The sequence below is a fragment of the Leucoraja erinacea genome, chromosome 20 (genome assembly GCF_028641065.1).
Source record: "Leucoraja erinacea ecotype New England chromosome 20, Leri_hhj_1, whole genome shotgun sequence".
NCBI classification, from domain to species: Eukaryota; Metazoa; Chordata; class Chondrichthyes; order Rajiformes; family Rajidae; genus Leucoraja; species Leucoraja erinaceus.
Window position 1 is genome coordinate 18,192,522 of NC_073396.1, and position 27,266 is coordinate 18,219,787.

Here is a 27,266-nt window from a genome sequence, read left to right on the forward strand (position 1 = left end):
GCCGCCCCCTCTCTCCCTCCCTCCCTCCCTCCCCACAGCCGCCGAGGCACCCAGCTGCTCAGTGCTCTGGCGGGTAACGGAACAGAGCAGAGCAGGGCCGGCGGCTGGCTCCCGGGGCCGGGCATGGGGGGCGGCGTCGAGCGCGGCATGCAGATGCTGCTGACCACGGTAGGGGCGTTCGGTGCCTTCAGTTTGATGACCATCGCCGTGGGCACCGACTACTGGCTGTACTCGCGGGGCGTGTGCCGGAGTAAGGGCGGCGGGGACAACGACACGGTTCACAAGAACGAGGAGGTGATGACCCACTCGGGGCTATGGAGAACCTGCTGTCTGGAAGGTAGGTGGCGGCGGAGCCCGTTCCCCTGCATCCTTGGCCTGGCCTGGGCTACCTGACAGTCTCTTCGGACCTCGGCCCACACATATGGGACCCCCGCGCGTCTCCCGGGACCCCGACCCTCATTCCCCGGGGCCACGTCCCCCCCACTCCCCGGGAACTCTGGACGTCCCCCTCTACCCCGCGACCCCCGGCCCTTCTCCCATCGGCGCCCCGCCAGCCCCTCCAAATCCCTGCCCTATGCCCGGTTCCCACGTATCCCGACACCGGACTAATCAGAGTTATAACGGGACAACTGTCCTCCGAGAGCAGAATAAACCCCCCCTGTCCAAGGACAAATGCACTGGTAACCGTGTCCGGGAGAAGCGATGCCTTGCTGGCATGTTAACCCCTGTAGAAGCACCTCTCGCAGCCACAGTGAGCAGCACCAACACACCATTGTAACGCGGGAAATACTTCTCCAGCATCAGCGGAAAACTCCACCTTGCTCTTTGACACATCTCCGGCATTTCTGTGACCTTTCTAGCAAATATATATATAAACAAAGGGGGGTTCTCATTGTTAACTGTCAGAACGCAGCAGAGGGGAATAAACGGTAGATTAATAATAATCAGAACATGAAAACATGAGGAGCCCACATCTCCTCCCCCCACAACCCCCGGGCCTTTACCATTCAAGAGAACACGATTGAAAGTAGCACTACCCTGTGCTAACCCTACTTGCTTTGACATGCTTAATATGCAAACATCAATTGATCGCTCTCGCGAATATGCTCTGCGCTCAAGTTTCCCTGCATCTCAAATTTCCAAAGATTCACTTCTGTTCGGGAAGAAGGAATTTCTTCCCACGGCCGATCGCATTCCCACGGCTAACCCTGTTCGTAAGCACCCCAGCCACAGGACCATCGACGCGGCTACTCTCTCAACCCGCTGTGCAATCTTGTGTGTTTCAATGTGATCACTTAATTCTTCAGAATACCAGAAAGCTTAGAGTTCGCTGTAACATGACTAAACAGAACAAGCCGTCGGTGAGAATCAATTTTACAAAGGACTTTCAGCTTCCAGACAAAAATGAACAAATTATTTTTGGTCTGTATTGCCATTAAATACATCATTTTGAAACGTGTCACTCGGGCGTGAGCCAGGAATGTGTATAGTATATCATCATATGGTTATAAAAAAGAAAGTGTTTTTTTTTAAGTAAAACGAGACAGATGCTGAGAATCTGAATTAAACAAAAAATGCTAGAAGATCAGACAACATCTGTGGCGACAACAGACAGGGAGTTAATGTTTCAGTTTGGTGCTTTTACATCCAGAAACGAGAACGTTAGAAAGGGAGCAAAAGGCGGCACAGTGGCTCAGCGGTGGAGTTGCTGCCTCGGCGCCAGAGACGAGGGTTCGCTCATGACTACGGGCGCGGTCTATACGGAGTTTGTACCTTCTCCCTTTGACCGCTTGGGTTTTCTCAGAGTGCTCCAGTTTCCTCCCACATTCCAAGGTCATGCAGGTTTGCAGGTTAATTGGCTCGTGTAAATTGTCCCTAGGATGTAGCACAGAACTAGTGGACAGGTGGTGGTTGGTTGGCACAGAGTCCCTGGGCCGAAGGGCCTGTTTCCACGCTGCAACTCGAAAACTAAAATGAAAACAAGTTTTAAGATGCAGAACACTGTTCGGTGGAGAGAAGATGGTGAATGTCTATGACAGAGTGAAGATTAGGGGAGAGGTGAGTTGGGAGCCCGGGGTGTTGAAGACCTGTTAATCACAGATGATGTGGCTGGAGAATATGTAGGTGGGAGATGAGGGGTAATGGGGAAAGGAATAACATTTTGTTGAAATTATGAGATTTCAATTCAAAGCACTGCAGCAACTTGAAATCTGAAATAAAACAGAAAATGCTGAAAATACTCAGCAAGTCAGGCAGCATCTGTAAAATGAAAGAAACAGTTCATAGTGAGACACAAGTAGCTGTAGATGCTGGAATCATGAGGGGGAAAAACAAAGTGCTGGAGTAACCCAGTGGGTCAGGCAGCATCTCTGGAGAAAATGGATAGGTGACGTTTTGGGTTGGGACCTTTCTTCAGAGTGTGAGTGTGTGTGTGTGTGTGTGCGCGCGCGCGCAAGGGAAAACCAGGATGTATCAGGGCCAGCAACAGATGACCTCAAGCAGGGAGGTTCCCTGATAGGCTGATTATTGGCGAGGGACAGTGTGATCCCAAGAGAGGTACATCGTTGTGAACCGTTCAATTATTTTTTTTTGTGAAGGAAAGGGGTTGGGAGTAGAAGAATGGGGAGGGGAGTGTATGCAGAAGTTACCTAAAATTAGAGAATGTTCATAACAGTTTACAACAATGCATCCCTCTTGAAATTATACCGTCCCTAGCCAACAATCAGTCTATCAGGGAACCTCTGTTGCCGGTCCCAATTTGTCCTGTTTTTTATCTTGCTTCCAGTCCCCTGTCCCCCCCCCCCGCGCAAGCAGACTCCCAACACCCAAAACAAGTGACAACATGCCATACAGTGACACCCTAAACATAGCCAATCTATTTTCTCTGGAGATGCTGCTTGACCCATTGTGTTACTCCAGCATTTTGTGCCTATCTTTGGTATAAACCAGCATCGGCAGTTCTTTTTTAAATTTCATTTTAATTACTGGAGGAACTCAGTGGATCAGGTCGCATCTGGTTGCAATGGACCTGCAACATTTCAGCTCAGGACCCTTTTTCGGTCTGATGCATTGCTTTTGTCTGTCCATTTCCCTCCTTAGATACTGCCTGACCTGCTGAGTGCCTCCAGCATTCTGATTTTTGAAGTTGACCTATCATTGGAAGTCACTTTTCTGGTTATCTTAAAATTCACCATTGGAGCTCATGCCCTAAGGACTGTAAGGTGCTTAGTCAGAAAAGCCTCTGTCAGATTCATTGCAGTCATTTTCTATCATGTTTCATGGAAAGAATAACCTTGGGTAAATAAAGCAGTGTTGCTTTGGTTATTGAAAGCAGTCACCAGCCATCCCTCATCAGATGCACTGAACCAAAGAGAAAACAAGCATGTTCCACAATAAGCTGCTCACAAAATGCTTATGTTGACAACATTTAAATATTGCAGTGTAGTGAACATATGACCTGGTGTGATAAAGGCCTAAACACTCATATTACAAACTTTGTCTTTGTAGACAACCTCCTACTCCTCCCTTATTCCCAGATATACCTCGGTTTGTACATTCTGGTTTTATTTCAATATTTCTGTCTTCCAGATTCTGCAGATTTTGACTTTTATTCAAAACAGTAAGGGCTGTTATTCTTAAAGTTAAATTGCTTCCAGAAGTTGGAATTAATAACCAGAAGATCCAGATTTAGATTAGAAATTGAACCAGAGTCAACGGCAAGGGAGGTGGCTGCCTCCTCTGTCCCTTTATATGTTCCTGGTTTCTTCCTTCCAAAACCCTAACCGATTCCCCTTTGAAAGCGCCGATTCTGCTGTTACCATTCCTACTTGCAGCAACTCCATATCCTAACGTGCTTGTGTAAATATAATTCCCCTTGCACCGATACATATGTTTTACTCACGTTTTAAATACGTGTCCCTTGGTCCTCTATTCTCATGAAGCAACCTTCCTCTGTTTACGTGTCAAACATGGATAATCTTGTACAATTTTACCAGAAACCTTACCAACCTTTTTTGGCCAGAGAAAAACAATCTTGGTTATTGCATCCTGACCACACAGTTGAAATGTCTCATTCCCAGAACTGTTCCACTAAACTGTGCTTCAGTTGTGGAATAGCTCAACACAGCATAAGACTTCCCTCTCCTTTCTTGACATCCCCCTTGCCCATTAACTCATATTCTTCATTTTTTTTATCCAATTTAGAATGTACTGTGCCCACTACCTTTTCAGACAATGCATTCTCCTACCAAACACACTCCAGGTAAAATAGCTTTCCTCATATGGACTCTGGTTCATTTCCTAATCTCCTTAAATCTGCATCTTCCCATTATTAACTCACGAACTGTTGGAAGCAATGTCACTTTAAGAATAACTGAGGCCTTAAAGTTTTAAATAAAAGTCAAAATCTTCAGATTCTGGAAGAAAGAAAATATTGAAATAAAAACAGAACATGGTCACAAAGGTATATGTAGGAATAAGGGAGGAGTAGGAGATTGTCTGCAAAGAGTCTTTAAATGTACAATTCCAGCATTGTGATAGAGACATGCGCTCCCATGTGGACATCGACTGCCATTAATTGAACTGTAGAGCAGATAATGCCAGAGAGGTTATTTACTTCCTCCTGTTGTCACTGTGAGCTCCTGGGAACGAATGAATGAATACGTTTATTGGCCAAGTATTCACATACAAGGAATTTGCCTTGGTGCTCTGCCCGCAAGTGACAACATGACATACAGTGATAGTTAGGAATGATAAATAAAACATTAAACATTAATAATAAAACATTATTGATTAACATGTGAATTAAATTAAATACCAGAGCAAAAGGAGGCCACAGGTTTTTGGTTATTGAGTAGAGCTACAAACCCATGGGGGGGAAAAGCTGTTTTTTTATGTCTGGCTGTGGTGGCGTTGACAGTCCGGCGTTGTCTTCCAGAGGGAAGTGATTCAAAGAGTTTGTGGCCTGGGTGAGAGGGGTCAGAGATGATCTCACCCGCTCGCTTCCTGGCCCTTGCAGTGTACAGTTCGTCAATGGAGGGAAGGTTGCAGCCAATAACCTTCTCAGCTGAATCCTGGGCTTTGTTGTGTGATGTTGATGATGTCTGTTATAAAGGCCTCACATGGACCTTGGGAGGCAGAGTGTGCAAAAGCAAGAAGTTACTGCCAAACCTTTACAAATATTGTTTGTAACATCATGTTCTTTTCCATGGGGGAGTGAGCAGAGAGACTGGGTCTTTTCTAATGAGTATTGTATGCCAAGGAAATCCAAGCAATGGTTCTATTTTGTGAAGGCTTTGGTAATGATTGACAGATATATGCTATTTCCAGTCATCAGTCAGTGATTAGAGAGAATATAATTCAGATTGTGGTCAAAATAATAGATTGCACATCTCAGCAATTGACCATTCACCACACTAGTGATGTCCATGCTCCATACTAACCTCCACCTAATCAGACCAACCAGCTACTCCATTCACTCCTTCTTCTTGGAAACATAAGAGTTTGCAGGTGCCAGATATTTAAGCAAGAAAACCAACACCTGGAGGAACTCAACAGGCCAGGCAGCATTTGTGGAGGGAAATGAACAGATGATTATTCGGGACAAGATTATTCTTCAGACTGATGAAGTATAGGGTAGGTGGTTGCTGTCGGAATTGCTCAGTGTTTCCATCAATTTCTGCTCACTAGTTCTGATTATAGATACCACTCTAAGAACTTCACAGGATATCCACAATTATATTTATGGCCTCCCTTACACAGAACCGGCTCCTCCCTAACATAGAAGCAGACTACCCAACACAGAACTGGACAACCCAAGACAGAACCAGACTTCTCATAATAGAACTGGTCTCCCAAACACAGAACTTGGGTCTCGACCTGAAGCTCTCCAATACAAAATCGGCTTCTTCAAGATCGATCTGGCTCCTGCTATAAAGAACCAACCTTTGCAACATAGAAACACCCTTTCACCAATGGAGAACTGGCCCCTTCACAATGGAACTGGCCAACATATACGGAGCCACCCATACCTCCCCAAACCGGACTCTCCAGTGGAAGTGAATACCATTGGGATGTGGAAATAGGGATCAGGATCTGGCGTTCCGTTTGTGTTATGGTTTGCTGGATGGACATTTGTTTGCAATTCCACCAGAGGTAACAGGTGAGGAGTTTCTGAGTAAAATTTGCTCAACTGATTGCATAAGTATGACACTACTGGGCTGATTCCATTGCAGTTCTAATTCACGAGTCCTTGTGGTGGAAGGAGTGTCAACAAGTTGTGTAAAGTTGGTCTTCAGGAACTGTTGTCTGTGATCTTTAGTTAGAAGTTGCTCCAAACTAGTACTAAGTCCAATTAATTATTTTAAGTACTCCATTTAATATTAGGTCTAATGCTAGAAAAATATATGAGACAGAAACACAGTAGGAACCGCGGCACAGAAGAGCATATGTTTAACTTACATTTGTGTAAAACCCGAATGTGTGTGCAGCTCATGAACACCAGCTCGAGATCGCAGTCACCGGAGACCTGAGCTGCGTAGTGAGGAGTATGTACACCCTCAATCCCCTCCACGAAACAGATGGCAACTGAGCAATTTATTGCCTGGATGGCCTTCTTCACAGGCTTAGACACTGGATGTAATGTAGATGTATGCAGTACGGATGTAAGGAACTCACATAATTTTTTTTAAATAGGCCCTTCAGCCCATCAGGCCTGTACTAGCCCAGAGGGAATCCCTTCGGCCCATCAGTAAGTATTCCCCCTGCAAGTATTAAACCTCACCCCAGTATTTTTCTCCCTACCTTCATTGGCTCCCTGTGAGATCCAGGCCAGGATAGACTTTCCTCCTTCATTGCTGTGATCTGCAGAAATAGATGAAAAATGTCTAAAATTGATTTGCCTCCCTCGCCCCCTTCTCTCTCAGAGAGTCTCTCACCTGTTTTGGGCAGAATTTCTGGCAGTTTCTGAGCTGCCAACCCACCAACCCTGAGTGATAGAGCTGCCAGCCCACCAGGCCTGAGTGACTGAGGTGCCAGCCCATCAGGCCTGAGTGACTGAGCTGCCAGCTCAATAATCCATTTGGCCCACAATGTCCATACTAGCCCTCTGGAAACCAGTCCCTTTGGCCCACAACACCCATACTAGCGCTCCAGAAACCTTGTGATGGAATGGTACATTTCTGTCACTCAGTCATAGAGTTATTCGCCTTGTATTAGCCTTGACTCATTGGATCACTCTTAACATAAGGTTATGACCGAGCTCCAATGCAGAAACTTGAGAAAAGGTGTGTACACCATGTGATTTCCTGTACCAGTTGACCGACATTGGTGGAAGAGATACTGTACGAGAGAACTGGACTTAATTGGGGTGAATGCTCTCTTCCTATTTTTGTTCTTGACATAAATCTGTGTGTATGCTTAGGGCCATTTGACTGGTGAATGGAAGCTCCTTTCCGCCTTATCTCCCCCAGTGAATGCCTTTCCTCAGTGGTGTGGGGCCTTGCAGGGTGACTGCATTTTGTGGATTGTGGTGCATTGTTGATCATTAATTAATTAGGGCACCGGGAGGTATGGATCAGCAGTTCCCCCCTCACTCCGACCCATGGCCATAGCCAACAACTGTTATTGACCATTCCATCACCGTTGGCAGAATAGATTACTTTTAATGGAAGGCACAAAGTTAGTCAATTAAACCCGCCACTGAAAGCGGTCGATTAATGCAATCATTATTGAACGCGTATTATTATTGTTAGCTGATGTGACACACATACAGACACATAAAAAAATGGTGTCCACAGATCCCAAATCACAAAGAATTGTTAGCCTGAGATGCAGTCATGTAGACACATAGTCATTCCTACAGCAAAAGCTCCAGGTCAAAGGAATAATGACTGGCGTGCAAAACAGGCAGGTCAAGCCTTCTGAAAGCAGAGTGCAAGCCATACATGTGCTGACTATGTGTAATGGGACTGTCTTTTCAAATACTGAATGTGTGTGTAACAGGACAGTGTGTCCCAGCACTGATGTGTTTACAACAAGTATTGTGTTACATTAATAACTGTGCTGTACCAAGGCTGTATGTGCCAGGAGTGAGTGTATGTGGAACAGAACAAATTGCTCCAGCACTGACTGAGTGTTTAATTAAACTAATTTAATTAAATTGAATGTGACATTAATGACCGCGTGGAGGGCATGGACTGTGTGTAGCATCAATAACTGAGAGTTATTGAGACACTAGGAACTGCAGATGCTAAAATCTTGAGCAAAGGGCGAGAGTAACTCAACAGGTCAGGCAGCATCTGTGGAGAAAATGGACGGGCGATACTTTGGGTCAGGACCTTTCATTGGACTTATTCAAATAGTGGGGAGAAAGTTGGAAAAGAGAGCTACAGTGCCCTCCATAATGTTTGGGACAAAGACTCATCATTTATTTATTTGCCTCTGTACTGCACAATTTGAGATTTGTAATAGAAAAAAACACATGTGGTTAAATTACACATTGTCAGATTTTTATAAAGGCAAAGACTAGAGAGCATAGCTTTAAGGTGAGAGAAGAACATGTGCAGGGCCAGTTTTTTTATGCACAGAGTGAAGGGTGCCTGGAATTGTTTACCTTGAAAGCACATATGAGGATTTTTCATAGGCACATGGATATGCAGAGAATTGGAGGGATATGGATCAAGTATAGGCAGAGGAGATTAGTTTAACTTGCATCATGTTCGGCATGGACACTGCACTGTTCTGTTTGTTGTATGCTCTATTGGATTTACAGAGCACAGATTATTTAAAGATATTCGCTGATAAACTCTATCAGGCAATCTCAGATATTTTTGCCACTGTTGTCATCTCTCAGGTAGTAGTACTATTTATTTCTGTCATCAAGGTCAAAGCACGATCCACTGTAGTTGGATGATTTTTTTCTTGTGTGTATTGATGACTCTTAAGTACTGAATGTGGACAATGAAATATTTTTCCTCATGTTGTTGTGATCAGCATAAAACATACCAATCTTCAGCATAAGACCTCAAATTAATTTCAAAAATCACCTTTCCCCAGGCTCAAGACATTTTGGCATTTTAAAAAATGGAACGCAGTTTTGTTCTTGTGGGGCTTTTTTCAGTGCGTATTTGCTCTAAATTGTGTGTTCCATTAGGTACCTTCAGAGGAGTCTGCAAAATAATTGATCATTTCCCTGAGGATGCAGACTATCAACAAGACACAGCGGAATATTTATTGCGTAAGTGTCCAAGAGAATTCCACACAGTTTGAATGTTTTTTTTATTGCAAAGGGAATGTGAAACTTAAAGACGTGATTAACCTCTCTGAACCAGATATAATAAACCCGTCCTATGTGATCAACACGTTATTTAAGATAAAACTCAAAAAAGTCATAATAAGCAAATTATGCTCATGGCTGAGCCTGTTCATCTCTGCCAAGCTCACACACAAAAATGTCTCATTTTTTGTTGCCACGTAGTTCTTGTTTAAATGTGAGTCCGCTGGCTACCAATATGTTGACTAATATTCCAGCTTTATTCTTAGTACAGGGTAGTTTAATATGTTACATACTACAATTAAAGCCTCCCCCTTAATCCTCGCCTTCCCTCATATATTTGGGCAGTTTTGTAAAGTTCTGTTGACCATAGAAAACTCAGAGAAGTAAAAAACTGATTCCAATCAATACACTTTATGCCTGTAATGCTATATCATGTTTTTTCCCCATTTTAAATGTTTGTTTTATTTTCTGCAAAAGATGCAACAGTTTCTGCCTCTATGGCTTCGGGTGTCAAAATTCTCAGACTCTCAATAGTTTTCTATGCAAATAAATATCTGCCAAATTTTCCATAACTTTGGATCCATTCTGCAGTGCATTTTTGGTGGTGAAATCTAAATAATACACATTGTATATTATGGCATATAAATAGAGCATTTGGATTTATCCAACTGTTGTAATCTTCTTATTAAACACCAAAAGCTGTTTACCGAATGCTTTACCTCCATGTATTTGCATTTTTGATGATTGATATGTTCGAATCCCAAAATCTTGGTTTAGTTGATTTTGCGATCCCAACTCCTTGGTTCCTCCCCCAGAATTTACCACCTTGACTCATCACCTCCTTCGAACCTTCTGCTAATCATTGAAGGCATTGACAGTTTGTGCCAATATCTTAACATATGTTTCAGCAGAACACAGTGAATTGTGTTCCTTGTTGCTAGGATCATTACGTTTATTTACATGCTCTAAGTGAGAGAAAGAGAGAGTTTATGCAATGAGTGAGAAAACAAGTGAGAAACACATGGACAGTTTTGGCTATTAGTTTTCAAGATACACCATGGAAACATGCCTTTTGACCCACCGAGTCCACGCCAATCATCGATCACCCGTTCACATTCATTCTGTTATCCATCTTTCTCATCCACTCCCTCAACATCCCACACATCTTTAGAATAGATAGGGTAAGTGCACAGTCTTTTACTCAGAGTAGGGAAATCAAGAACCAAAGATCATAGGCTTAAGGTGAGAGGGGAAAGATTTATTAGGAACCTGATGGACTTTTTCAGACAAAGGGTGGTGAGTATATGGAACGAGCTGCCAGAGAAGGTAGTTGAGGCAGTTGCTATAACAACATTTAAGAAAAAATTGGGCAGGTAAATAGATCGGAAAGGATTAGAGGTAAATGGGCCAAATGCGGGCATGTGGGACTTGTGTAGATGGGGTATCTTGGTCAACATAGATAAGAAGGAGCAGCAGGATGTCTGGGGAAGGGTCTCGACCCGAAACATAATCTATTCCTTTTCTCCAGAGATCCTGCCTGACCCGCAGAGTTACTCGAGCATTTTGTGTCAATTTTCGGTGTAAACCAGCATCTGCAGTTCCTTCTTACACAACTGGAGCAGCGGCTGGATGACCTCAGGATTGTCCAAGAGACTGAGAACGTCATAGCTAGGAGTAATACTGAGGTTGTCACACCCTAAAGTAAGGCACAATGTAGATGGATGGCCACCAGGAAAGTGAAAGGAAATAGTCAGAGCATGCAGGAATGCTCTGTGGCCATTCCTCTTGAAAACAGCTATATATTTTGGATAGTGTTGAGGGATGACTGTGGAGAAGATAGCAGCAGCAGCAGTCAGACCTGTGGCACTGCATCTGGTTCTAGTGCACAGAGGGGTAGGGTGAAGCAGACAGAGCGATTGGGAGAGAAGAGGGGGAGAGGCAGCAGGAGATTATGTGTTATAAACGGATCTCCAGGATGGTGCGTGGTGCCAGGGTGCATGATGCCTCTGAGCCACTGCAGAATTGGCTTAAGGGCGAGGGTGAGCAGACAAAAGTTGTTGTGTATATTGGTACTAATGTCATTGGGAGGAAAAGGTATGAGGTCCTACAAAATGAATAAAAGGATTAGGAAAGAGGTTAACAAACAGGGCCTCGAGAGTGATAATCTCTGGGCCATGTGTCAGTGGGGGTAGGAATAGGAAGACGGCGGGTGAACATGTGGCTGAGGAGTTGGTGCAGGTGGCAGGGGTTCTTTTGTTTCACTATTGGGGATTAATTCCACACTTTTGGGGTGGAATCTGTGAAGTGTGTTCATGAAAGTTTCCTCAGGCTTTAGGGCTAGGAGCTAGATTATACAGTAACTAGCGTACAGGTGACGGTGGTTGCATCACTCTGCTGAAGTCTGTGAGCTGAAGTGCATGTTTCCATGCTGCATCTCTAAACTAAACTAAACTAAACTAAACATTATGTGACGGGTCCCTATAAGGAGAGGACAAATCTTGAACTACTCTCAAAGCATGGGGCAGGGCAAGTGACTGAAGAGTTAGTGGGTGAGCATTTTGGGACCAGCAACCACAGTTTTATTATTTCAGTGGCGCAGCGGTAGAGTTGCTGCCCTTACTGGAGACCCAGGTTTGATCCTAATTACGGTGCTGTCTGTATGGAATGTATAAGTTTTCCCTGTGACCATGTGGGTTTCTCCTAATGCTCGATTTCCTCCCACATTTCAAATGCATACAGGTTTGCAGGTTAATTGGCTTCTGTAAAACATTGTCCCTGGTGTGTAGCATAAAACTACCATACGGGTGATCGCTGTAAGCGTAGACTTGGTGAGCCTAATCCACCCTGTATCTCTACATTAAACTAACCGGAACTGTTGTTTACAATTAGATCCTCAAGGTAAAGTCCTTGGTGCAATGACAAGGGTTTCTGGGAGTAATTTGGAAGATGCACGATCTTTTCATTCCAAAAAGGAAGAAACATACTAAGGGGTGAATAAGGCCACTGTGACTGACAAAGGAAGTCAAATGTAGCATAAAAGCAAAAGAGAAGGAATATAACTTGGCAAAGACTAGTGGGCAGCTAGAGGATGAGGCAGCTTTTAAAAACCAACAAATGGCAACTAAAAAAGCAATATGGGGAGAAAAGATGAAATATGGCAAAGCTATCCAATAATATAAAAGAGGATACCAAAAGTATTTCAGATGCATAAAGAGCAAAAGGGAGGCAAGAGTGGACATAGGACCTCTGGAAAATGGTGCTGGACAAGTAGTAATGGACCTCTGGAAACTGGAGCAAGGTCAACAACTTTGACAATATTAGACAGGAACATGGAACATGGAAAAAGTTGATTGTAGTAGTTTGTTTGCGGGCAAAGGGATGTGTGGACATGGGAGGCTTTTAAAAGTATGATGGCAAGAGTTAAGGGTATGCATGTCCCTGTTAGAGTGCAGGGCAAGTTAGATCGTAATAAGGAACCTTGGAAGATGAAAAAAATTGAGACTCTGGTCAGGAAACAGAGGGAGCATGGGTCAGGTATTGGTAGCAGGGATCATGTAAATCCATGGGGTCTTTTAGTGGATTGAGGAGCATACGTGGGAAGATAATCAGAAGGGCAAGATAGGGCCTTTGAGATAGCTCAGGTTGAGAAGATGAAGGAGAATCTAATGGTGCCGCAGAAGATGGACAAGTTCCTCAATGAAGACTTCTCTTTGTTTATACCGCAGAAAAAAATAACATGAAGACTAGAGAACTAGGGAAATGAAATGGCAATGAGTTGAGGACAGTCTGCATTGTAGCTGAACATCGTAAATTGTATGTAGATAGATAAATCTCCCAGGCCTGATCGAGTATATCCAAGGACACTATGTGGAGCTTGAGAAGACATTGCAGGAGCCCTGGCAAAGATGTGTGAATCATCGTTAGATACAGATACTGGAAAACTAGAGGGTGGAAAATGTTGTGCCTCTAATTAACAAGGGTCACAAAGAATAACCCTGAAATTCTAGTCCAGTAAGCCTAACATCTAAAGTTACTGGAGAGGATTCTGTAGGATAAGACATACATTTATCTTGAAATGTAGTGGTTGATTAGGGAAAGACATTATGTTTTGTGCGTGGGAGACCGTGTCTCATTAATTTGATTGGATTTTTTGAAGTAACCAAGAGGGATGATGAGGAAAGTGCCATAAATGTGAGCCTGAGCCTCCTCCATTGTCAAAGGGAGGCCAAATGCAAGTTGGAGGAACAGCACCTCATATTTCGCTTGGGCAGTATGAATATTAATTTATCTAATTTCAAGTAATCCTGATATCCCTTCTCTCTCTGCCCCTCTTCCACCCTAGTCATTGTACTAGTTTCACTGTTGTCCTGTTGAGTTTCACAGTCTGTATAATTCATTATCACCTAGCCCACAGCCAACAATGGACCATTGTGGGCTCTGCCTTTCTTTGGTACCAAAGCAGGTTTGACATTGGTTACAAAGCGGTGGTGAAGTTGGTTCTCGAGAAGTGTTGATGATGGTTCTGGAGCAGAAGTGACACTGACTCTGGAGCGCTGGTGATGTTGGTTCTGCAGCAAGGGTGATGTTGGTTCTGTCGTGAGATCGACGTTGTTTCTGCTACAGGGGTAATCTCTTTTGGGCAGTTTCCCATTTGTCCTCTAGATTGTCTGCACGCGGCGTTCATTGCAAGTGAGCGACAGTGCTGTGGTGAGTAAAGTTTAGTAATGTTGGGATGATGTTTTTTTTTAAGTGTCAAGATACAGTATGGAAACAGGACCTTCAACCTACCGAGTCCATGCCAACCAGCAATCACTCATACACTAGTTCTATCCTACACACAAGGGATCATTTACAGAACCCAATTTATTTATAAACCTACACATCTTTGGAATATGGGAGGAAACTGGAACACCCAGAGGAAAATCATGTGGTCACAGGGAGGACGTACAAACTCCATACAGGCAACACTCGTAATCAGTATTGGACCTGGGTCTCTTGCGCTGTAAGGCTGCAACTGTTCCACTGCACCACTTTGCTGTCCCAATCAGCCATGTTTTACACCACTCTGTACCGAATTCAGGCCTGTGACAGATCCACTGGTTAAAATTACATCTTCCGTGTCATAATTTATAGACATGGCACTGAATTTGTGTGTGTGACCAGATTTGGGAAGATTGCTCCAGGGTCTCTCTCAATGGCAGACCAGTGCAAAAAGAGACAGTATCATGGGCATTGCTGCTCTCTGCATTTCTCTTGGAGTTGTCACACAGTGGAGATCGTGCCCTCTGTCTGTACCAAATCTACAGTGCATTTTTTTAATTCATCCAAACTCAGTGCATTTCTAAACTCGTCTAAACTCCTCTTGCATTCTAGCAGGAATGACGGTGGAGCTGCAATGACAAGGGTTTCTGGGAGTAATTTGGAAGATGCACGATCTTTTCATTCCAAAGAGGAAGAAACATACTAAGGGGTGAATAAGGTCACTGTGGCTGACAAAGGAAGTCAAATGTAGCATAAAAGCAAAAGAGAAGGAATATAACTTGGCAAAGATTAGTGGGCAGCTAGAGGATTAGGCAGCTTTTAAAAACCAACAAATGGCAACTAAAAAAGCAATAAGGGGAGAAAAGATGAAATATGGAAAGCTATCCAATAATATAAAAGAGGATACCAAAAGTATTTCAGATGCATAAAGAGCAAAAGGGAGGCAAGAGTGGACATAGGACCTCTGGAAAATGGTGCTGGACAAGTAGTAATGGAAACAAAAAAAATTGCGGATTAACTGGATAAGGTTTTTGCGTCAGTCTTCGCAGCAAAGTGCTAGAAATTCAAGAGTCAGTAAAAGAAAAGACCACACATGATTACAATCAAGCCATCCGCCGTGCACAGATAAATGACAAAGTGTTGCAACTGTTAGTGCAAGATAAAGTGTGATTAAAGATAGTTCATAGGTCTCCAGTGAGGTAGATGGGAGGTCAGGACCACACTCTAGCTGGTAAACCCCAGGGTTCTGAAAGGGGTAGCTGTTGCAGTTGCGGATGTATTAGAAGTGATCTTTCAAGAATCACTAGAGTCAGGAACGGTTCCAGAAGACTGGAAAATTGCAAATGTAACTCCACTAATTAAAAAGGAAGTGTGGCACAAGAAAGGAAATTATAGGTCAGTTAGCTTGAATACAATGATTGGTAAGATTGGTAAGAGTCCATTAGCAAGGATGGGTTTTGGAGGTATTTAGAAACACATGATTAAATAGGCAAAAGTCAGCATGGTTGTGTTAAGGGGAGATCTTGCGTGACTGTTGGAAATCTGTTGGAATTCTTTGAGGAAATAACAAGCAGGATAGACAAAGGAGAGTCAGTAAATGTTGTACACGGATTTTCAGAAGGTCTTTGATAAGGCGCCACACGTGAGGCTGCTAAATAAGGGAGTGATCGTATTAGAGGCAAGGTACTAGCGTGGATAGAAGCATGGATAAGGTGGCATGGTGGTGCAGTGGAAGAATTGTTGCCTTACAGCGCCAGAGACCTGGGTTTGATCCTGACTATGGGTGCTTGTCTGTACGGAATTTGTATGTTCTCCCCGTACAAATTCCAAGTCATGTTCTGCGTGGGTTTTCTCCGGGATCTCCGGTTTCCTCCCACACTCCAAAGACTTATGTTAATTGGCTTGATATAATTGTAAATTGTCCCTAGTATGTGTAGGATTGTGTTAGTGTGTGGGATCACTGGTCAGGGCAGACCCCGTGGGCTGAAGGGCCTGTTTCCACTCTGTATCTCTAAACTAAACTAAACTAAAGACTGGCTGATGGGCAGAAGGCAAAGATGGGGCCTTTTCTGGCTGGCTGTCAGTGCCAAGTAGTGTGCACGGGTCAGTGTTGAGTGTGCAACTTTTCATGTTATGTTTTCATGATCGTGATGATGGAATAGATGGCTTGGTGCACAAGTTTGGGGATAATATGAAGATAGTTGGAGATGCTGGTAGTGTTGAGGTAGAAGGCCATCTGCAGAATGACTTGGACAGGTTGGGAGAGTGGGCAGAGAAGTGGCCAGTGGAATACAGTATGGCGAAGTGTACAGTCATGCGCAGACTACTGTCTAAATGGGGAGAGGATTCAGAAATTAGACTTGGCAGTGTCAGGATGCCCAAAAGGCAAATTTGCAGATTGAGTTGGTTGTACGGAAGGGAAATGCAATGCTAACATCAATTTGGATTAGAGTATGAAAGCAAAGATGTAATGCTGAGGATTTATATGGTGCAGGTCTGGCCACATTTGGAATATTGTGAACAGTTTTTGCCCCCATATCTGAGGAAGGATGAGCTGGTGTTGGACAGGGTCCAGAGGAGGTTTACGAGAATGATCCCAGGGATGATTGGGTTAACGTTTGATTACTCTGGGCCTGACGGTTTGGGAGGCCAATCGGGGGAAAATACACAATTAATGGGATGACCCCCCCCCCCCCCCCCCCCCCACAGCATTGATGTACAGAGGTATCTTTGGGGCCCAAGGCCATGGCTCCCTGAAATTGGCAACGCACGTAGATAAAGTGGTAAAGAAGATGTATAGTTTAGTTTGGAAACAGGCCCTGCGGCCCACCAAGTCCACGCCGATGATTGATTCCCTGTCACAGGGGAACGTACAAATTCCGCGCAGACAGCACCCATTGTTAGGTTTGAACCCAGGTCTCTGGCTCTATGCCATTGTGCCGCCCATGTGCTGCCCATGGAATGGCTGCCCTCATAGGTCGGGGCATTGAGTATAAGGGTCAGGATGACATGATGTAGCTTTATAGGACTTTGGTTCGGCCACATTTGGAATCTAGCGTGCATTTCTGGTCGCCCCGTTACAGGAAAGATGCGCTGGCTTTGGAAAGGGCGCAGAGGAGGTTGCCTGGATTAGGGGGCAGTATCTACAGGGAAGGCTGTGGGAAGACCTGATAGAAGTACATCAAATCATCAGAGGCATAGAGAGGGTAGACAGTCAGAACCTTTTTCCCAGGATGGAAAAATCAAACACTGGACGGCACAACTTGAAGATAAGAGAGGCAAAGTTAAGAGGTGAGACGTGGGGCAACAGTAGGTGGTGGGCGCCTGGAACGCGCTGCCAGGGCTGGTAGTTATGGCATTTAAGAGGCTTTTGATCGGCATATAGATATGCATGGAAAGGAAGGAAATGGATTACGTGCAGGTAATTAAAGAGATGGTCTTGGCATTATGTTCAGCACAAACGTTGTGGGCCGAAGGCCTTTTCTTGTGTTGTACTGTTTCATGTTCCATATTCTAACTGAACTGGGATATGGAATAAGATTTGCTTTCTTGGAATGCATGTGCAGAGAAGTAAATAAATAAAAGCAGTATTAGCTCTTTGCAGCTCACGTTCCTTGATGCATGTGCAGATGATGTTTAATGTTACGGAGAACAGCAATGCTGACTATTTTCTAGGATGGCAACCCCCACATCATACGCAGGGATCGCCTGTATTTTTTAAATGGAGAAAGGCTGCAATTGAGCCAATATCAGGTTGGAGCAGTGTGGGAGCCTTGAAAGCAAGTCCGTGGATAGGTTGGATCATCCAAATTGGCTAATTGAGCAGCTAATAAAAAGAAGGCAAGGTGTAGTGAAGTGGCACATTTGGAGTGGCCATGTAGGGAGAGAGGCTGTGCAGAGGTTAAGTCATGGTCATGGTGTGGAAACAGGCCTTTTGGTAGCAATGTTACAAAATTGTGAGATTTTAAAAATCAAGTCTGTAGTTTATCCCATCAGGTAAAGCATAAAAAGAAGTTTAATTTGACACCTAATTCACTTTCATATCTTCAGTATTAAAAAAGGTTATGGCCATTTTCATACTCGGAAATTAGCATCTTGTTCCCTATTGATTTTCCATTGATTTAACACAAAAGCTGTGATCAAGAACAGTCTAAAGCCCATAACTTTATTAAAAATTAAGAGAACTGAAAGAAAATTTCAGTTATTATAGATTGAAGCATTCTGAAACAAATATTAAACAATCTTACTTGGATGACCTAAAATTAAAGCATATAATTAGTTAGTTACCCAATTGTAGCTAATTCAAAAATTCAATTACCAGATCTAAACATCTATCCATTTCTTAAGGAAAGATTAACATATTTAAATAGCCTAAGTGTCCAAAGAACATTCACACAAGAATTCACAATAAAACATGATTTTTAAATCTCATTGACATTAATTTATAGGCCAAATGGAAGGAATTTAGTGTTCAATTGCTGTAAATTAATGGCCATTTAAATCAGCTTGCGAGTGGGATTCTGTGGAATGCACTGGTTTGGAACGCTGCCATTGCGGTGGATTTGAAGCCCATATGGCATGAAAGATACTGCAGGATTGAATGGGCCCCCAAGTCAGCTACTCGCAACATAAAATTTTGTATAAAGGGATCTTAAGAAGCCCTTTTTAATGTAAAAATAAACAACCTACCTTGCCTTGTCCCCTACATGAGATCTGTCCCATTGTCGGGGTTTGCGGCTTTAGAGGATGATTTTTAATCTACTATGACAATTAAATAACCCAATTTAGTTTAAAAATACCTGCAGCCAACGAATTTCGCAGCGATTTTCGTCAGCAACTAAGTAGGCTGAACAACATCGATTTCAACAGCCTAGAGAAAATCAAGTTTTAAACTGCCCCCCTCTCAAAGGCGCCAAAGTCGCGCACACGGGCAGCGGCAGAACTGCAGCGCCGCTGAAGATAGCTTTGCAACATACCTACTTTTGGCCCACCTTCCCCACACCAACCAACCAACATGTCCCATCTGCACTAATCCCATTTGCCTGCGTTTGGCTCATCTATACTATTACTAAAACCCTAATCTTGTCCTCTTCCGGTTTGCGTTTTTTTTAATTTGCGTTAAAAAGGTACCCCATATCCCAACCCCACACCCCCCCCACCCACCCCCACTCACCCCCTCCCCCCTTCCATACTCCCCCACCCACACACACACCTCCCTCCCCTCCTCCCCTCCCACCCCACACACCCCCTTGCCACACACACCCACTGTCCCTCCCCTCCTCTCCTCCCCTCCTCCCCAACCCTACCCTCCTCCCTTCCCACACATGAAGAGGAGGGGAGGGAGTGCTGGGGGATGAGGAGAAATGAGCCGCGCCTGCATAGTTAGGGGCCATGGGTGAGTGGTGGAATATTGCGTTGGGGGAACGGGTTGCATTGGGGGAATGGGTGAGTGGTGGAATATTGCGTTGGGGAACGGGTTGTGTTGGGGGACCAGGCCTCCCGTGTGACTGGGACCCAATGGGTCCCACTTAGTCCAGTATCCCTCTAAATCTGTACTATCCAAGTACCTGTCTAATTGCATCTTAAATATCGCAATAGTCCCTGCCTCAACTACCTCGTTCCATACACCCACCACCCTTTGCGTGAAAAATGTACCCCTCAGATACCCGCTGGTTCTCGATTCCCTCACTCTGGTCAAGAGACTCTGTCCGTCCATGCAATCTATTCCTCTCATGTAGGACAAGTCTTTGGCGAGGAGCCTGAGGAGACGCGGGTATGAGGTAAAGGTATAATGAGTTGAACCTGTTGTGTAGCCTGTTATGTTTGATTTTTGTGCCTTTTCTTTCTTGTTTCAGTGCAGTAGCAGTGACTGGTAGAATGGTGCAGTGTACCTCCGGCAGCATGTGGGAAGTCAGGGAAACTGCTGGTATCCCTGATGACTACAGCTGGGGAAATTGCGTCCAGGTGCGGCTCCTGGCAGATGTAGCTGGAGGGCCTGAGGATCATCTGGGAGAATAGAAACATAGAAACATAGAAATTAAGTGCAGGAGTAGGCCATTCGGCCCTTCGAGCCTGCACCGCCATTCAATATGATCATGGCTGATCATCCAACTCAGTATCCCGTACCTGCCTTCTCTCCATACCCCCTGATCCCCTTAGCCACAGGGGCCACATCTAATTCCCTCTTAAATATAGCCAATGAACTGGCCTCAACTACCCTCTGTGGCAGAGAGTTCCAGAGATTCACCACTCTCTGTGTGAAAAAAGTTCTTCTCATCTCGGTTTTAAAGGATTTCCCCCTTATCCTTAAGCTGTGACCCCTTGAGGGCATCTTGGATAATACTTATAGCAAGGTGAACACATCTAAGGGCACACCTGGAAGGGAGTAGGTGGGTGACCACAAGGAAGTGTAGTAGGCAGAGAGTGCAGGTAACCCCTGGTCATTCCCCTTCAAGGTAGCTATGCAGTTTAGGATGCTGTTGGAGAGGATGACACGTCAGGTTTGAGCTGCACCAGCACATGGCAGTAGCACCGGGCCTGTCTGGCTTGGAGTCTAGGATGTTGTGTTGCCTCCCTGGCCCCAGGGTTCAGAATGTCGTGTAGCAGCTATATGACATTCTCAAGAGGGAGAGTGAGCAACAGGAAGTGGTTGTGCATGTGGCACAAATGACATTGATAGAAAAAGGGATGAGATTCTGCAAAATGATTGTAGGATTATAGGCAAAAGGTTAAAAAGCAGGACATCCAGGGTATTAATCTCTGGATTACTCCCTGTGCCATGTTCTAGTGAAAGTTGGAACAGAAAGATAGGGCTAGAAAGAGTGCATGGCTGAGTAGTTGCTGCAGGGGGCAGGGATTTGAATTTTTGGACTGTTGGGATTTTTTTTGGAGCGGAGGAAACCAGTAGAAGATGCACCTGAACTGGAGGAGAACCACTTTGCTGGAAGGCCAGTTTGCTAATGCTGCACGAGTGGGTTTAAACTAGATTTTCAGGAGGGTGGGATCCAAGGCAGGTTTGAAGCTGGAAATCAGTATGAATTGTGATGAAAGAAAGTTCAGTGGGTAGAATAGGCATGACAGGGAGTGAGGAAGGACTGTAGGATTGAATTGCACTTATTTTAATGCGAGAGGCCTGACGGGTAAGGCGGATGAACCAATGTCCATGTACACTAGGGCAGTGGATGTTGTACACATGAATTATAGCAAGACATTTGATAAAGTCCCCATGGTAGGATTAAGGATAGAGCTTGATGTGAGAGGTATGTGCTGCCCACACACTCATGGTGACCGCTCATTCTTTCTGCAGGAATCGTCCGAGCTTCCAGCCTCTTCCCGATACTCAGTGTGGGACTACTCTTCCTGGGAGGAATCTGTGTAGCAGCTGGTGAATTCTACAAAAGCAAACACAGCATTGTCCTCAGCTCTGGGATTCTTTTTGTTGCTGCAGGTTTGTTATTTTTTTAACTGAAACGGTGTTCTGAAATGATTTCTGAAGAATCAGCCAATCATCAGTGCAGAGTTAAACTCCAATTTCCAAACATTATTCTGAAGAAGGGCCTCAACCCGAAACGTCACACATTCCTTCTCTCCAGAGATGCTGCCTGTCCCGCTGAGTTACTCCAGCAATATGTGTCTTTCTTCGATTTAAACCAGCATCTGCAGTTCTTTCCTACACATTCTTCGTGTTTAGTTTAGTTTAGATACAGCGTGGAAACAGGCCCTTTGGCCCACCTAGTCTGCTCAGACCAGCGATCCCTGCACACGAACACTATTCTACACACACTAGGGACAATTTATAAATTTACCAAGCCAATTAACCCACAAACGTGTGCGCCTGTGGAGTGTGGGAGGAAACCAGAAACCCTGGAGAAAACCCACGCAGGCCACGTGGAGAATGCACAAACTCTGTACAGACAAGCATCTGTAGCCAGGATCGAACCCAGGCGTCACCATACCGCCCTGGTGATGAGTACATAGCAGCATCCCATCCAACCTGCAAAATGTGACTACATGGTACAGTGCTGGACTAGGAGCAGGTGCAGTACATTGGCATTGTGGAGCAGTTCAATGGATGCTTCTCCTCACACAAATATTATATCCCTTCACACACACTCTGGGATGCTGGGACAGACTTTGGGACTCTGGAACGGAATCTGTTCTTTCACACACAGGAACAGTGTGTCAAACTCTGCGCCACTTGGTCTGGTCCAGTCCTTACACATAAAGGGATACTACGTCATTTCACACTGAAATACTATAAATACACAGCTGAGGGCAAAATTCAAACATAGAAGAAAATACTTGGTCAGTGCAGTTAGCTAAAGCAGACATGGGCACGGTAAAACACACACGAGAACCGCATCTACATATGCCAGGAGCCTGACTAGAAAGGTAGATAAATCGAGAGGATTGATCAGCATGATGACATTTTGTTGATTAAAGAGACATCTCTGTAGGAATAAGGACTGATATCTAGGAAGACATGTCATATAAGGCCCTGCAGGTAGACCTTAGAAATTAAATAGAAAATAAATAAAATGAAAGATAATATTCCCGGAATAAACTACTGGCCGGGGATGGGAGATTGCAACCGTCACGTGGTTCATGCTGTTTCGACGAATGCAATCAACCTGGTGTGCACAATCAAATAAGATCAAATAGAATAAGTTGTCCTACAACTTTAGGCTGTGCACGGCATACATAAGAAGAAGAAGACTACTGGCCTCTCAACACGCAGAGGGAGAATAAGGAGCTGATATGTAGGCAAGTTACCAAGTGCTGTAAGCAAAGATTATAGAGCGGGCTCCGCTCTATGATCTTTGGTTGTAAGAGGAATAGGGTTATCTAGAGACTTCAGCTTCCACAACATTAATCGTGATCACCTTATGTGAAAGAATTACATGGGTGGAAATTTTCAAGTGCAACCAGGAGAGCCATGCATTTCAATATGTGGAGTGGCGCAGTGGTAGTGTTGCTGCCTTTCAATGTCAGAGACCAGGGTTCGATCATGACTACGGGTGCCTGTCCGTATAGAGTTTGTATGTTTTCCACGTGACCTGTATAGGTTTTCCCATGGTTTGGGAAATTTAACCCGTTCACTCTCCCAGCAAACATGCACAGAGACATCAACCATTGTGACTTGTGCATCTTGCACATGTGAAGCTGACATTGTCACCATGTTCAGCGTTGCCAGTGATGGGGAACAGAGTGCTCCCTCGTTGCAACCATGCCAATTGTAAAGCCAGGCCTCACTTTGCTCTTTCACTGTAGGTTGTTGTAAGCTTACACACTGAGGCTGATGCAGGGACACCGGTTAGATCCACGTTAACTTTCACTTTCCCATGGCGATTTCATAGAATTCTGAAAAGTGAGAGACTTACTTATGGAAGGTCATTCGGCATGTTTGCCTTCACAGGAGGAGATAATGAGTATCAGCCTTGGTTCGTCATGCTACAACTGTGTGTCATGTTACAAGACATTGGTAAGACCAAACCAATGACACTGTGCATAGTTCTGGATGCCACACATTAGGAAGGATGCAATTAAGCTACATAGGTTGAAAGAAACACACACAGCAATGATGTTGGGACTGAGGGCTTATAAGAGGAGATAGGATATGCTGGGGCTGTTTTCCTTTTAGTGAAGAAGGCTGAGAGGTGACTCTATGGAGGTTTGTAAAATCACGAAGAGCATTGATAACGTGGAGAGTCAGTCATTCTCCAGGGTGTGGGAAGCTAAAAGAAGGCATAGGTTTAAAGTGGGAGGGGAAAGATTAAAAAGGATCTTAAAAGTGGTCGAGTCGGGGGAAAATACAACTTTTAAAACTCTATAAGACCTCCATCAGCGTTGTTTAACTCTATGACCTTCTATCCTGTCTCCGGATGTTTGCCCCCACTAGACTGGCTCCTGAGTTGGGATAGATAACACTGCCCACATCACACCAAATATCTGCACTGTTAGCCATGCTGTGGACAGTTCTGTCAGGGCCACGGTCAAACACCACACGCCCCAGGTGCCTGACCATGAGCAGGGAGGGTGTGCACAAAGTACACATGTCACTTTGTGATGGCAGTGGGATTCTGCACAGCGTAAATAGGAATAGGCTTGAGCTGCAGCAAGGATTTCCAGTACTATGTAGGTATGATCCTATTTCTTAGCAGTTATCTCTCAGTGGGCAGAATATAACAAAAAATCAATAATCTGGCTTTTAATGAACTGAGTGAAAGAGTCAGGAAGTCATGTTGCAGATTTATTAAAAAATTAGTCAGGCCACATTTGGAGTATTGTGTGTATTTCTGGTCACCATTACAAACTTTGGAGAGGGTACATTAAAGGTATATCAGGATGTTGCCTGGATTAGAGTGTATTACCTGTAAGGAGAGGTTGGGCAAAATTGGATTGGTTACACCTTAGTGGAGGCTGAGGGGAAAGCCAGATCGAACTATATAAAATTATGTGAGTCAGAGACAGGGTAGATAGTCTGAGTCTCTTTCCTCTGGGGAAATACCAAGTACTTGGGTGCAGAGCTACAAAGTGAGAGATAAGGGGCCCACTCGCTGTAAATTAATTTACCCAGAGGGTGATGAGTGCCAGAAACACGCTACTGGGGAAATAGTGGTAAGAGACACCATGGAACCAATTTAGAGTGATTTGGACTGACAAATGAGCAGGCAGGGAATGGAGATATACGGACCATGTGTGGCAGATGGAGGTGGTTGGATTGGCTTCATGAACAGCGCAGAAATGGTGGATCGAAGGGCTTGCTCCTGTGCTGCACTTTTCTCTGTTTGATACTGCTCACAGGGTTTTCCTTTCCCTAAAACCTGTAACTGGGATCCAGAATTGCAGCAGGATCAGACTGGTGAAGTTAATGAAAGGCTGCAACCTCGGTGGGACGTCCTGTGATCAGGCACCTGAGAAATGTTTTGTCCACCTTGCAAAAATGTGATTTAGTGGCAGTCTTGCACTGCTCTATCGCAGCATGTAATTATAACCTATCCTTTCCCCTTCCTTAGGTTTAAGCAACATAATAGGAATCATTGTGTACATATCGGCTAACGCAGATCCCGGACAGAGTGATTCCAAAAAAAACAATTATTCCTACGGATGGTCGTTCTATTTTGGGGCGCTGTCATTCATCATTGCTGAGACAGTGGGCGTGTTAGCAGTGCACATGTACATCGAGAAGAATAGACAGGTGAGGGTGAAGTCTCGGAGCCAAGTGGTGAAGAAGTCCGCACTTGCCCGCATTCCCAGCTACAGGTATCGGTTTCGGCGGAGATCAAGCTCCCGATCCACAGAACCTCGATCGAGGGACCCTTCTCCAATCGGGGGCAAAGGCTACAGCTCGCCCCCCTCAACTGAGATATCAATGTACACGATGTCCAGAGACTCTTCGAAAGCAATTGTGGCAACAAACTTGACTTCCGAAAGGAATGCTAAATTCCTGCAGGTTCGCAACTGTATTTCCAAGGACTGGAAGGGGAGTGCTCAGTCCAACGCTGCCAATAGGCGCACTACCCCCGTCTGACTGTGCAGCCCCGGACCATTCCCTGCCAACCTAGAGTCATGAAAATGTTTCTATTGAAAACGCCCTGGAAAAGGTTCCAACAAACTCCTAACGGATAGCACCACCCTTCTCAACTTCTGCATGTCCCTTTATGAACTCACCGGTTTACTGACAGACCTCCCTTACAGAGCAGCGTCTAGTTTTTATCAAACGATTGATATGTTCCTATCACTTTAATGCTTAATTATCATTAAAATTTTGGAAAATATGAGCACAGTTGCAAATCGAATAGTTTAGGAGCACTGAATTAGATTATGAACCTCGATGATTTATGTAAAACAATCAAGAGGAATAAAAACATAGGTCATTCAACTTTTGGCATCACTCATTATTTGTCAGGCAGTTTTGATACTGTTAACCTGCCATTAGATATCCACCCATTATTATACATCTGCCCATTGTTAGATATCATTGCGCATTGTTAGATATTGTTGCCCATTGTTGGATATCTGCTGATTATTAGAATGTTGCCTATTGCTAAATATTAGTGCCCATCATTAGATATCTGTCCATTGTTAGATACCTGTGTCCATTGTTAGAAACTAGTGTCTATTGTTACAAATCCAACCTTTATTAGATATCTATTCATTGTTAGACGTCAGTGCCCATCGTTAGATGTCAATGCCCATTGTTAAATATCTGCCAATTGTTAGATATCTGCCATTTGTTATATAACTATACATTGTTAAATATCAGTGCCCATAGTAAGAGATTAATGTCCTGCGTTAGGTATCCGCCCTGTGTTAGATATCTGTCCATCATTAGACATCAGTGCCTATTGTTATATATCTATGCCCATTGTAAGATATCTATACCCATCATTAGATGTCAGTATCTATTGTTAGTGATCCTTGCCCATCATTCGGTATCAGTGTTAGATATCAGTGTCCATTGCTAGATATCTTCCCATTGTTAGATACAGTATCAGTGTCCATTGTTGGGTATTATTCATAGACACTGATTTTCATTGTTATGTATGAATGTTGGGTATAATTGCCCAATGTCAGGTGTCAGTGATGGGTATCAAATCAATGTTAGGGTTCCACTACACATCGCTAGGTATTGGTATCCATGTTGCGTATGAGTATTACTTGCATTGGTTACCGGTTTCCGCCATCAGTGGTCATTCTTGGATATTACTGTTAGACATCATAGCCCTTGATGGCCATCTTTGCACTTGGTTTGCCAAGGCAATGCAGGCTTTGGACTAAATGCTGATAAAAGGATGAGTTGGGTTGAAGGGCCGGCCTTTGTGCTGCACAAACTCTGACTTTATTAAAGAGGATTTGCCCAGTTAGGGACTTGTTTGTCAGCGTGGGGGTGGTAGCTAAGGGCCTGTTTCTGTCACACTGTATCAGTGCTCATTGTGTATTCTTGTTGCATATTGCTGGGCATCAGTGCCCATTGCTGGGCATTGTTGCTTGGTAACACCAACTGGTGTTATGTATCAGCACTTAAACTTGATTTTTCGCAGCAGTGCCACGTGCTGGGTACTTGTGTTGAATATCAGCCCTCCTGTTCCGTTTGGCACCCATATTGGGGATCAGTGCCAACCGGTTGCATCAGTGTCAAGTAGCCGAGTGTATTATTGGGTATCATTGAAGCATATCTGTGACAAAGCTGGTTATCTGTGTCCATTGCTGCGAATCAGGATTGATTAAC

General features: G+C 44.2%; 1 protein-coding gene across 2 annotated transcripts; it reads left to right on the forward strand.

Moving 5' to 3' along the window:
• Window positions 1-25: 25 nt before the first annotated feature.
• On the forward strand, window positions 26-26,287 carry LOC129706861 (voltage-dependent calcium channel gamma-3 subunit-like). Of its 2 annotated transcripts, XM_055651442.1 has the most exons (4): window positions 26-337; window positions 9,152-9,235; window positions 21,342-21,482; window positions 25,051-26,287. In XM_055651442.1, the coding sequence occupies exons 1-4, from the start codon at window positions 124-126 to the stop codon at window positions 25,563-25,565; spliced, it is 954 nt and encodes a 317-aa protein (XP_055507417.1). In that variant the 5' UTR covers window positions 26-123; the 3' UTR covers window positions 25,566-26,287. The 2 variants fall into 2 exon arrangements, with proteins under 2 accessions (XP_055507417.1, XP_055507418.1); XM_055651443.1 differs by lacking the exon at window positions 9,152-9,235.
• The last annotated feature ends 979 nt before the right edge of the window (window positions 26,288-27,266 follow it).

What these genes read in the sequence shown, in the direction of transcription:
- LOC129706861 (XM_055651442.1), top strand. Translation starts at nt 124, where the DNA reads ATGGGGGGCGGCGTCGAGCGCGGCATGCAGATGCTGCTGACCACGGTA. An exon ending in CACAGCGGAATATTTATTGC is followed by an intron (nt 9,236 to 21,341) that starts GTAAGTGTCCAA and finishes TTCTTTCTGCAG; the next exon opens with GAATCGTCCGAGCTTCCAGC. An exon ending in GATTCTTTTTGTTGCTGCAG is followed by an intron (nt 21,483 to 25,050) that starts GTTTGTTATTTT and finishes CCCCTTCCTTAG; the next exon opens with GTTTAAGCAACATAATAGGA.